Source organism: Vombatus ursinus, unplaced genomic scaffold (assembly GCF_900497805.2).
Source record: "Vombatus ursinus unplaced genomic scaffold, bare-nosed wombat genome assembly UNPS02010548.1, whole genome shotgun sequence".
NCBI lineage: Eukaryota > Metazoa > Chordata > Mammalia > Diprotodontia > Vombatidae > Vombatus > Vombatus ursinus.
In genome coordinates, this window is record NW_020950326.1 from 8,410,859 (window position 1) to 8,424,256 (window position 13,398).

At 38.6% G+C, this 13,398-nt stretch overlaps 1 protein-coding gene across 1 annotated transcript in view; it reads right to left on the reverse strand.

The window, feature by feature from the left end:
• The window catches only part of TFCP2L1 (transcription factor CP2 like 1), a 50,161-nt gene that overhangs the window by 21,286 nt on the left and 15,477 nt on the right, over positions 1 to 13,398 (reverse strand). The window contains exons 3-6 of the mRNA XM_027854712.1: positions 3,970 to 4,046; positions 3,274 to 3,379; positions 2,636 to 2,742; positions 1,671 to 1,823 (exon numbers count right to left, since the gene is read on the reverse strand). Of these exons, the coding sequence (XP_027710513.1) occupies positions 1,671 to 1,823; positions 2,636 to 2,742; positions 3,274 to 3,379; positions 3,970 to 4,046 (443 nt within the window). The remainder of the gene's footprint in view (positions 1 to 1,670; positions 1,824 to 2,635; positions 2,743 to 3,273; positions 3,380 to 3,969; positions 4,047 to 13,398) is intronic.

Consider the following 13,398-nt stretch of genomic DNA (forward strand, 5'->3'; position numbering starts at 1 on the left):
GTAAGGGTAAAATTAGATACTATTTGTAAAGTGCTTTACAAACCTTAAAGAATTATCTAAATGCTGCCTATTATTATTACCTCTGAAACATACTAGCTGTGTGACCCTGAGCAAGTCATTTACCTTCCTGCTGTTCCAGGAAATTCTCTAAGACTATAAGTTACAAAGAAGTTGACAACCTTTGTTGGTAGAAGGCATTTCCTCATCTGAGAGGTCCCTATACCAGTGAAATCACAGGTTCAGTCTGTATCCTTTTATAATATTAATGAGACAAAAATTGATCCAATAGTCTAATAAGCCTGACACAAAAGGATTAACTCTTGAATCTCAAAATATAGTGATATTTAACTCTTCTAAGCTGCTCCCAGATCTGCATGAGTTTGGGAGAGTAGGACCAAGAAAATAATTCAGTTCAATATCTCCAAGGCACTTACTGCTAGCCAGGGCTAACCCCTCTTCCTCTTTACCTAGGACATGAAGCTCACACTTCAGTAACTCAGGAGGAAGCAACCTGAGACAAATATAATCAATGTCCTGAACAACTCTCAAATTTTTTTTTTTTGAGGCAATGCGGTTAAGTGACTTGCCCAGGGTCACACAGCTAGTAAGTGTCTGAGGTCAAATTTGAACTTAGGTCCTCCTGACTCCAGGTCCAGTATTCTATCCACTGTGCCACCTAGCTGTCCCTCCTGAACAACTCTTACAAATGATTCACTTTTCCAAAAGACCTTACCTTTTTTGAGCACCATAGTGAACATATAGATTTTGTACTTCCTCTTAGGAAGTATGTGGCCAGAAAAAGAAGTGACGTATGCAAAAGAACAAAAGGGAAAAGAGATTTCTTTACCCAAAGGCTAGCTGGGAAAAGAAGAGTGTCAGATACATTCATCTTGCATGCCTCAAGTCTTTTTTCAGTCCAGCCTATAAATCCACCATTTCCACAACCAATTTTCATTTTTAGAGATCACCTAATTCAAAAACAAAAACAAACAGACCTGGCACAATTTCACATACTCCACAAACTGAAAATAAACCGAAGTGGGCCTATTTTAAATCTGTCAGTGAGACTAGAAGTCTCGGACTATACAGTGCCTTCTTTAGTATTTGGGAAGAAAAATTGTAACTGGAAGATTCCTTAATTCTTGCCAAGATAAGTCAGATTTCTGGATGAAAACAAGACGTTTGGCCTTTGCTTCTTTTTTTTAAAGACCACATTTCTCCATTTTTCCCAGGGTGGAAGTCCACAGCCTGACCCCACATCTAAGTGGCATGGGAGCTATTTCCAACATGGCCTGTTCACCCTCCCCTTTGGCAACATGATGGCCCCTCATTCCTAGGGGTTCAACCACATTGATACTGAACTTTTTGCAGACACCCAATCAGCATAGACCTTTGCAGCTCATAATTCCAGAGCAAGATCTGCCAAACCTCCCTGGCAGTTAAGATTACTAGCATGAGTCACTATACCTGGCTAGGTTTCTGCTTCTGAAAGTTATCAAAAAAATCCAACTATTCCAGAGTGATTGGACCCTGCCCTCACCAAAGGACTCCCCTCCTTCCAGTCACCAAAACCATCACCATATCCATACCAATAGTAAAACATGAGTGGGATGAACAGTCCTACAGACTTAACCACAGAAGAGGAAAGAAAAAGAGACATAGTAATCCACCTTGAACACTTTGATCTGGCAACTGGCTGAATGCAAATGTTCTGTGTACTCCCCATTCTCATTCTGTTTAAAGGTATCAATCTGCACTCGAAAAGGAACTCCTTTTTCTCCCCCGTGTTTCCTGGGTGTGAATTCTGTGCTGATGCAATGTACCTGGAAGAAAAGCAATAAGCATACAGCAACATGAATGGACCATAGTCTAAAAGCAAATTTGATTATGTCATTCAAAAAGAATAACCTATAATGTCTCTTTATTGCCTGTCAAATCCAATCTTCTCTGGCTGAAATTCTAGACTCTTCCTCACCTGGTTTCATCCCTTACCAATCCAATTTTATCTCTTACTACTTCCCAACACATATCCTTCTGCTCCAGTTAGTTAGTCTCCTCACTGGCTGTGTCCCTCCCTCTCAGAACCATCCTCATCCTGCTCCCTCCAAACATATACACATCTTGCTTATTTCCATTCCTGGGCATTTTTGCTCACACTCTTGCCCCAAATGAAATTCCCCTCCCTCCTACCCACGTCCCTACATTTTCCACTTATGGGTCCTAGATTCTCAATAAATACAGTCCAGTTCAGGTCCCATCCTGGTTCCTTCCTGTCTCACCCAAGAACTGAACCCTAAACTGAATTCTCCCTTCTCTGAACTTCTATTGCACCAAGAGTCAGTACAACATTGGTTAACACTCAATTATTATATAACTGCTGCATGTGATTTAATCCTGCTTATCTTACTTACTAACTACAAACTCCTAGAGGGCAGAAATCACATTTTATTTGTGTACCCCACAGTACTCTGCACAATGCTGAGTATACTTTAGGTACTCAATTACTACTGATTGAATGACTGATTTTAGAAAATACTGGAGGAAAATGTGGGGTTTGTTTTGAGGACCAGCAACAATGTCAATACTTGAGTGTGTTATTAGCCATACAGCGAGAAAAACACAGTATGACTATTACCTGAATGAAGGCTGAAGCTCTTTTTGAGGGATCCCACAGAAATTCAACTGCATTTAATTGTGTTGGGCTGGCCCTGGGGTCCAAGATGCCAACAGAGAGAGGGATATCTACATAAAAAGAAAAACTCTTTTAAATAGCCCAAGCAAACCCACTCAAATATTCAGGGAAGTCATGGCAAGACATCAATCATATGACCCTGAACCTCCTCATGCTGCCTCCCATCCCCACCCCAACTACCCAGTAACGCTCCCCTATCAAAACTTTACCCATCCTTTAAAGTACCATTCAGATCTCACCTCTTCAGTGATATCTTCCTGGATCACACCAACCTGCAGTCATTTTTCCTTTTCTGAACGTCTATGACAGTATCTGCATCACTCATTGGACCCTAATCATATTTGGTTATATTTCCAAATAGACTGTGAAATCTTTGAGGGCACAGTCTATATAATATTCATCTATGTGTGAACAGTTCCTTACACAAGGCTATTATTTAATTAAATATATGTTCATTTGACTGATGTGTGTCCATAGATGTGGGCATCAAATGATCAGGTATATACCACTGGGAAGGAGTCTAACACAGTTTAAACTTCAAGCTATGCATTTGGGCAAAATGCCAAGCAGGAAAGACCCACCAATATCCAGGATTCGATCCCCAGGTCGGCTCCATCGCCAGCCCTCCAGCTGCTGATGCTCTGTGTACTGGAGTCGCCGATCATGGAAAACCACACGGATGATACTCTATGATGAAAGAAGTCCCCAAAGGGAAATTTGTGTCAGGATCACCAAGAGGATTCATCTATTGCCCCTGCTAGGAATGTCCCTCCTCTTCACGACCACTTTCTATCCAAATGCTAACAATCCTTTAAGGTCTATTTTACATCTTACCTTCTCCGTCAAGCTTTCTCTCATCACTCTAACCTAGAGTGATTTCTACCGCTTTCACCTCCTATAGCACTACTGCATCACTCATTATACATTTATTATTCAGTTCTTTGTATTGTTAAGTCATGTTTTCTTCTGTCAGTCTTATCTTCCCTGCTAGCTCCTCCTTAAAGGCAAAAGATTGTTGCTTAAATTTTTGTATTTCCTCTCAGGACCCAGCATAAGAGTGTGCCTTCTATTCTCTAGTCTCTCAAGAACTATCTTTTGACTGACTGTTGGCTGTTGATCTGAAGAAAAAAAAAAGGCAAAGGTCTACAGGATTAAGCTTCCCAGTCTCTCCTATGACATGCTCAACCCAAATCTAGGCTTTCAGAGCCTCAGACTGAACACCATGGTTTCCAGGATACCAGGTACCAGGAAGTAGAAGGGATTCCAATTCTACTTACCTTCACATATTTTGTGTTGAGATCCTGAAAATCTCCCAGCTTCCGATTCTCCAGAAGTCGAATTTCATAAGACTGACCTGTAGATATAATAGCATCTTTTAAGTTTGACTGTCCTCCCAATTTCAGGAGGACTTGGAGATATTTCCAGGATATCCATGTCAGAAAAGATTCAGACAGCCCTTTTCCATGGCACAAGGCAAATACACTCAATAAACAAACTTGAAATAGCTGTTGCAGCATCAGCTCACCTCATACTATATACAAAATTATTATCCAACTTGGTGAGGGAATGGGGTGCTCTAATTATCTCAATATTTTGATCAAAAGTTACCTTGCATATCCAAATTTCAAAGAATGAAAATTCAATAAATGACACCAAACATAATTCTATTGAACAGTATTCATCTTTCTCTGCTGATCTGGAATATTCTTTAGTCCTTGTAGAGCTCCCAAAATCATGACCAACAGCACTCAATCAATCATTGTCAAGGCCAAACCTTGAAAAACTATACACCCAGCCAAGTTTATCTTTATTCTTCCAGTTCCTCCTTTTTTCTTTCTCCTTTTCCCCTCATTAGGCACCCAGAGGCTTCTGGCATTCCCTAACCCAACTTCATTTATGCCTTAGTGTAGAACCCTCTCTCAAAGGTTTCTGCATTAAGTCACATTTCCATTTACAGGCTAAATACCTTTAACTAGGGATAAAATATATTTTAGGAGGAATGATCCCAACTGGCATGGTACAAGTGGATAGAGCTCAATACTCAAAGGGAGTTGGGAGGAACTGAGTTCAAACCCTGACTCTAACACCAACTAGCCGAGTAAGCATGGGTAATCCTTAACTTCCCTGAGTCTCAGCATCCTTAGAATAATACCTACACCTTATACAGTTGTTACAAGGTTCAAATGAGGTAATGCACGTAAGGCACATTGTAGATTTTAAATCACTATTACTAAGAATTATAGAGATATAGAGCTAGAAATAATGTTTAAAGAGGTTTTTGTCTTCCCAATAACCCACAGATCATTGAACTATGAGACACCTACTAACGGACATGAAATAAATAAGTACCAATGAAATGAAGAAGTACCAATAGACATGTTTATTATTATTATTTATTATATCATTTACAAGCAGCAAATAAAGTTGCATTATAATTAAGGCCCACTTCACTGTCTGAGACGCTACACAGAAGACAAGAGCTACGGAATGACACTGCCCCATCCTAGGACAGAGATGCCAGCATCAAATACTCATCTATTACTCTGACAAAAGAAATACAATCATCAAAGAGACATTTTCCTCTTAAAGAAATGAGTGGTTTCTTACATATGGTCAGCCAGATTTTAAATATACCAAGTCAATCTTTACAGGAGAACACAACACTCTCAATGAAATGAGAAAATAAATGAGAACACATGTCAACCGGTTTTTCCTGTTTTCTTACTCCTTATACTCCTCTTTCTCTGTTCCCAACCCCCCATTTGAAGAATGTAGAGCAAAGTATTCCATAAGCCAACAAGCAAGTGGTCATTAGCTCAGGTTTACTAGCTCAGGCAATGTCAGATGAGCCCTGACCCCAGGAACTATGCAAACAGAGCTCTCTTCAAGCAGACACCTCCCGCCCCGAAGAAAATAAGGAATCTTTCCAGTTTTTGAAGTCAGAAATGTCAGAGGTGATAATTTTACAAGAAATGAGTTACTGGATGAGGTAAGAGAGTCCAGTATCAGGACTTTCTCCTAGATGGCATATCATAAGCAGGCAGAATAAATTAGGGTAAACTACTTAGCATTCCAGAGACCAGCTCCCACTTTCTCCTTATGAAGTTTTCTTTTATAACGTCTGTCATGGCCATTATTTGTCAATCCTCTCCACTCCACTTTTGCATAAATCCTTACGGGCTTTCCATTTAGTGGCACAGTAGATAGAGTACTGGACCTGGAGTCAGAAAGAACTGACCTCAAATTCAGCCTCAGACATTTTAATAACTGTACAACTCCAGGCATATCACTTTACTTCTGTCAGCCTTAGTTTCCTCAACTGTAAAATGGAGATACCTCACATGGTTGTTGCATGTAAACTGTTTAGCACAGTCCCTGGCACATAGCTGGTGCTTAATAAATGCTTATTCTTTTCCCCTTTCCACTCTTTTCCCTTCCTTTTTCAGTCTCTAGTCTGATCTCTCACCTCCACCCTTTCTATACATCTGCCAAGTCTTATTTTCCAAAAATACTTTAAAATACTTTTAAATCATTTTATTCCTCTACACTGAAATTTTTAAAATTTTCTCCTTACCTGAAGGATAAAATTTAAATCTTTAGTCTAGTATCGAAAGTCCTCCATTATCTAAGTCTAATTTATATGCCTAATGTCAGTCCATGTTATTATACAACACAAATCCTTTCTTTGCTCCAGTCAAACTGGCTTACTCACTGTTGCTCCTTCCCCACCCAAATACACTGTTGTGCATTCCCACCACCATGTCTTTGCTCACATTGCCCCTTACATCTGCCTATCCAAAGGCCACCAATGGCCAAGGCTGAACTCAAGTTCCACTTCCACTAAGACCTCCCAGTCTACTAAAGGTGGCAAATCATTTCTCCCTCTGCATCTTCATAGTTCTTATTGTTTGTGCCTCCACATGAGAACTAATTATCTTTAGCCTTGTATAGATATGTGCTTATCTAGTCTTAACCAATTAAAATGTAATGCTCCTGAGGGCAGAGACTATTTTACTTTTTTTTGTATTTCCAGCCCTAGACCAGAGCTTTACATATAGAAGTCACTTAGTAAATGTTGAGGGGAATGTAATTACATTTCTTTGTAACCCTATAGGAAAAAAGAAATGTGTGCTAAATGAATACATATTCACTCCCTGGAAAAGTTCTTCCAGAAAATGAGTAAAAACTAGATCAACACACACAAAAAAAAGAGTTATTTATAATTTTTTCCTAAGGGAAATATAAAAATTCCCTAGTGGAGTTTGTTATATGCTAGAATGGGCTACTGAGGAAGTTTGTAAAATAATCTTCCCTTAGTGACCTTTGGTCCATTGTTAATCTTGTGACACTTCTGTTCTCCATCCTTTCTCCCCATTTTCCTTTATTTTTTTTTGCAAGGCAATCGGGGCTAAGTGGCTTGCCCAGCGTCATGTAACTAGTAGGGATCAAGTGTCTAAGGTCACATTTGAACTCAGATCCTCCTGACTCCAGGAGCTGTGCTCTACCCACTGTGCCACCTAGCTGCCCTCCTTAGTGACCTTTTGAAACAAGTTAAGTATTCTGGAATGAAAGAAGTTAACAGCCCAGCTAAGGGAGAGGAATGATTTTAAGATAAGAAGGTTATACAAATTAGTTTCCTAAATGAATCAATAATAATGTCTTCATGAAGATTTGGGTTAGTAAAATTTGTAGTTTAGTGGGTTGAACAAAATTACTTAATAAGCAACCACTTATTTCCCTTCTTGTGAAACTAAAATTTCTCAAACTTGGCCTAAGATAAAATAAACATCCGTACTATGATTGAAAGTTTTCTATGAACAAAATATAACTATCACCAGGAGATGAGGGATTTACAATCTTAGTTTTAAATGCCATATATTCACAAGTCCTCAAGACCACATCTTCCAATCCGTCTAGGAAATCCGATCCAGGCTTGAAAGCATTCTGTATGTCACAGGTCTAAGAATTCTTAGGAAGACAATAACACCAAAGAAAAAAATAACCCCTCTTTCAAACAAGATGTCACTATCCTAACCATTAACCATACTTTTCTGACCAGTAAAAGTTAGCAACCAACCACATATTAATCAGTCAACAACAGTGTACTACTAGTGGAAGTTCCTAGCTACATTTCTCAAATCAGTTTCCCAGTTCTTCACTCTCAAGAGTATTGTCTCATTCTGCTCCCAAAGAAATTCATTCTCATTTTTAAGCCCTATAGGTTCATCCATATTATTTTCTGGTGATTATAATACTCAGTCATTCAAGTGGTCCCCACTGCTATTTCCTCCTGTTTCTTCACCTTCTCTTACTTTCCAGAGCAGAACTAGCTTCAGTCTTATTATTACCAGGCACCTCCTTGAGTTCCTGCCTCTAGAAAAATCATGCTAACCTGGGACCTCTTTCAGATTAAAAATCACAAATAGCAAACTAGAGGGCAAGGGCCATGACCCTTGAAACCCACCTATCCTTGGACATATATAAAAGCTAGTGTTGATTTAGATGTTTAGATCCATATTAACAGAGAAAAAAAATATGAGTTTAACACAATAAAGGAGAGAGATAGCCTAAAAGCTCCATGGCTCTCCCAAAGTTCCTCTTTCACTAAGAGTTAAATTTTTAACAAAATAGTTATCAATATGCTGGCTCTGTCTTCTAGTTAATGCTTCCTAGCCTTCAAGATTTTGGATATAACTTGCTCTACCTGGAAAATGAAGACTTTATTTGACCCACAGACACAATGCTTGGATTACATGTGCTTTCGTAAAATTTTATTTTTTTAATCACTCTGAACCTGTGTACACAGTAGGAAATCCTAAGCAATAATGAAAAATTGTGTCTATTATCCTAATATTTCTACATGTCAGGATCCGGTGTCATTTAGGTCAAATTTCTGGATGCTAGATTGAATTTTCACCTTCTATTCCAATGTGCCATGTGGTAACAAAAAGGTGAAATCTGAAAACTTTGCTAAGAGCTGTTGCACAAATGATCTCATTTGGTCTTCATAACAACGCTATGGTTTCGGCACCACAAGTATCATTATGCTCATTTAACTTTTATTCCTTGTTCCACTGTTTATTAGCTTTGTACAGACTGAAAAAAAAATTAACAGTCAAACCCAGGGGAACAGACAGGGAGGGGAACCCCTCCCCAATAGAATGTTCCTCAGGAAAGTACTTTTGTCCACAGAAAAGGGATACCATAAAAGACTGTGTGGGTGACGTGTCTGCAAAATGAATTTTATTCTCCCATTTACTTAACATTATCATTTCGTGATGTTCCTTCTTCTCTCATCTTCTGTCTATCCAAATCCTATCCATTCAAACCTAGTCCAATCTCTACTATTAAACAACATTCATTCATTCATTCATTCGATTGTGACCTCCTTGAGGGCAGAAATTATCTTTTGCCTCCTTTTGTATCCCCAGCAGATAGCACAGTGCCTGAGACATAGTAGATGCTTTATAAATATTTATTGACTGACTGACTTATTATCAATTCAAGAAATTATCACATATTTACTGAGAGGTAGGCACTATACTAGCCATCAAGAGATATAAAGTTTAAATAAAATGTTCTCTCCTGACCTTAAGGAGCTTACAGTCTAGTAGGGGGAGGTAAAACATACAATTAATTAATATCAAAAGATAAAATATAATAGGTTTATAAAAGGAATAAACAAGAAGCTAAGAGAGTTCTGGAAGGAAAGATTACTTAAGTCTCAGGATGTTCTATGGAGCCCAAATGTCAAGTAGGATCTTGAGGCTCCCCATTCACCAAGTCCTAAATCACTCGAGATTATATATTATATTCTATTATTTGCTAATATGTTTGACTTCTTTTATTTCCCAACTAGAAGAGAAGCTCCAGAAAAGAGGATAGATTTTATTACTTCCTTGGAACTCCTACCATTAAGAACTCTACATTCACTCATTTAAGAAGGATTTGCAAAGGAGCTCCTAAAGCTTTAATGTTAAGTGTCTCAGAGCCCCTCTTCCTCCTACTTAGGTCAAGTAATTAAGGGTCTTTAAAGAAACCAAATAGTCCAGTTGAGTTCTCATTTAATGGAACCCTTAGGGTAATCTTTTGTAAAGCCAATAGAGTAATTCACATAAAAGGTTATCTTAAACCAGATAAAAAGGTAAGTGTCCAGCCCAAGGCCCTAGCAAATAAGCTGAATTGCAGAGGTCCAAACCCAGGAATTTATGGCTCTGGAAATGATGCTAAAAGCCCAGTCTCAGCCGCTACCTCCTCCCTCCATCTTCTACCCCTCAACACTCCACCTCAGTCCCAAATCCTTTCAATGGAGAGATGTCAACAGATTTGGGCAGTCTAGGCTTTGAATAATGGAGGTATTCTGTTGAGAATCATTTCACCCAACTTCTATTTCTTGAGATCTTTTTGTCTCTTTTGCACTTATCAAATTGATATGTCATAACCTCCTGTTAGATTATAAGCAATTTGAAGGCGGACACAGAAGGTATTTTCTCCTACCCATATCACAATGTTTTGTACACAGTATGTACTTATCAATTTTATATATATATTTTTAGTATCTTTGTATCTCCAGTGCCTTACACATAGTCAAGGTTCTTTAAACTGAATTGTTCCATCTCCTCCCTTAGGCCTAGGGGGCAGTTCTTTCTGACACTTCTGGCTAGCCTAAAATGATACTTAAGAAGTAAGCAAGTTAGAAAGCTACCAGGAGGCCAATCTAATCTAACTTCTTGGTGATCCTCCTCCAACACTCCAAATAATAGTTTAGCACATACAAACCTAGAGATGAGCCCCAAGATTCCTGCAGACAACCGTCCCTCTTTCCACCAAATGAACCTTTTTCTTTCTTTCCTTTCTCCTTTTTCTTCTCCCTCATATTGAAATTAGATGACCTTCAAGGTCTCTGCCAACTGTAAGAAAGCCTAGGAACCTATGATTCTTCTCTTCTTATTCCCCTTCTTCTTCTTCTTCAGGTATTGCTTATTCCTACTGGAAGTCTTGTTCAGGCATTTTTCTCCAAATGCTGATCCTTCTTCTCTCTGACAGTGTCAGGCGAGCCAAATCAAGAGACTTCAGGGATCAGGAACTGAGTTAATGACTTGGGAGAGATTAATCCTTATAATTTGTAGAGTTAACACTTAGCTCTGAAAAGAGTCACCCATTAGGAACTATAGAAATGAGAGAAGAGGTATTAAAAATTACATTTTTCCCCCTATGGGTCTCCACATATTTTTTTGCAACTTCAGAAAGAGAAATAAGTATGGAATAAACTACATGTTTGAATTTTTTGCATGCCAACTGTGTAAACTGATGTAAAATTTTTAAAAATAATTTTATTGTAATTTCTTCTATCTGTGCAAATGTACTCTAAATACAAATAATTACAAGGATATATTATAATTTCACTTTGAAATAAATAATTTTCATCCTACTATCTCTAGTATGTGTAAAGGTACTCTGTCAGGGCATAGTTCTAAATGGCTCTCTGGAATGGTTGGATCAGTTCACAACTTCACCAACTGTGCATTAGTGTTCCAGTCTTCCCAAAGCCTCTCTAACATTTATCATTTTCTTTTATATAAGGTTGCTTACTGTCTCAGGGAGGGAGGAAGAAATAGAATTTGGAGCTCAAAACTTAAAAAAAAAAAAGGTAAAAAATTGTTTAAAATGTAATTGGGGAGAAAAATAAAATGGTTTTTTTGTTTTTAGTGAGGCAATCGGGGTTAAGTGACTTGCCCAAGGTCACACAGCTAGTATGTGTCAAATGTTTGGTCTAGAGGCCAGATTTGAACTCAGGTCCTCCTGACTTCAGGGCCGGTGCTCTATCCACTGCGCCACCTAGCTGCCCCTAAAATGTTATTTTTTTGAAACACAACTTGGTGCTTCAAAGTGCAGTAGTTTTAAATTTCAGTTCTTCCAATATACAATATGAAAACCCAGCTCAAGTAATACCTCTTTTACTTTCCTGTTTCCTCCAGCTAGGAGTGATCCCTTGTCCTCCTTAGATCCCTCATGTATTTAATCACATCCTAATTTGTATTACAGTTATTTGTGTAACTGTGTCAATTTTGCTATTAGATTTTAAATTTTTTTGAGGGCAGGGACTATATACAGACTATAATCCATCACTATGTTTTAATTTTAGATTCCCCAGTTATTTATGGGGGCTAATGAGCTTCTCTGCTGCCAATGCTAATTGTTAAAGAACTAGGTTCTTTAACCCCTAAGCTCCTTCATTTGACAGTCTGGTGGCCTTCTGATTCCAAATTTAATGTAGACACCAAATGGCCTTAAATCCTACTGCATGAAGCCAGGAATTACAGAATTCAAGTGCTTCAGCCGCAGCAACAGAGGTTACCTCTAAGCCACCCCACCTGTCCATTAAAAGCATCCAGAATTTTTTGTTTTTATGGTTGAATCATGTTTTCAATCTTGGTGACCCCATTTGGGGTTTTCTTAACAAGTATACATTTCCTTCTCCAGCTCATCTTACAAATGAGGAAACTGAGGCAAACAGGGTTAAATGACTTGCCCAGGGTTATCCAGAGGTTGGATTTGACCTCTCCAAGAGGAGGCTTCCTGACTCCACAGGCCTAGCACTCTATCCACTGAGCCACCCAGCTGCCCCATTTCATTAAACATCTATTAAACACCTACTATGTGTCTGAAACTATGCGAGGTGCTAGGGATATAGCACCTAGACAAAGACAAAAATGAAACTGTCCTTAGCATCAAGGAGCTCATATACTCTCTTACAGGCACAAATATTTGCTGAATTTAGCAACTGAATTAATAAATGGCAGCACTGCTATCTAAGAGACCTGTAGTCAAAAGAAAGAGGGAACATTTGCAAGTTAAGTGACTTCTATAAACATCCACAGAACTCTGTACATTGTTAGTCATACTATACTTAAGTTAAGCATGTACATATGTATTTGAAATTTTAAAAGTAGAATATGGTACATTAGTGAAAGTTCCTTATTTCACACCTAAGTTCTCTCAATGAGGACACCAGATTACTCAGTAACACTAACTGGAACTATTACAGATCAGACTGGTATGAGACAAAATAAAGAGGAGGGTATTTGGTACTGGAAAATTTCTAGGCTAAGCTACATCTCAACCCTATTCTAAGATGGCACTCTGATTACCTACAGATGGGGAAACTGGAGACAACCCAGTCTCAGGACAATCCATTTAACACCTCTGAACCTTTGTACAGATCCTTCCCATCCCTGGAATATACCACGTGTCTCCCCACTGCTCCCCAGTAGTGTACAAAATTTATGCAAAGTAAATGCATAGTGATTTTGAAGCAATGGGGAAAGGTGGATTGCATGTGAGATGATCAGGAAAAGCCTGATGTAGGTAACACTGGAGCTGAGCTTTGAAAAAGCTAGGGATTCTAGAAGCAGAGGTAAAGAAAGGGTGTGGTTCCAGGCAAGGAATTGTGCTTTGCACAATGCAAAGGTGTGAAGAATTGAGGGAGATTGTCTGCTATGTGCCACAGGTTTGTGTTAGTTGTTATGGGGATTACCAGAGAAAAGGTCATTAGAGGCTGGGACAGGGGATGATTAAACCCTCCAGACATGAAATAGTTAAATAACAAAAAATGGCAGAAGGGAGGGTTGCAAACATTATTAGTTTGAAATATGACATCTGAAATCTGATAACTGTTTTTCTTTATCATGAGAAAGGATACAATG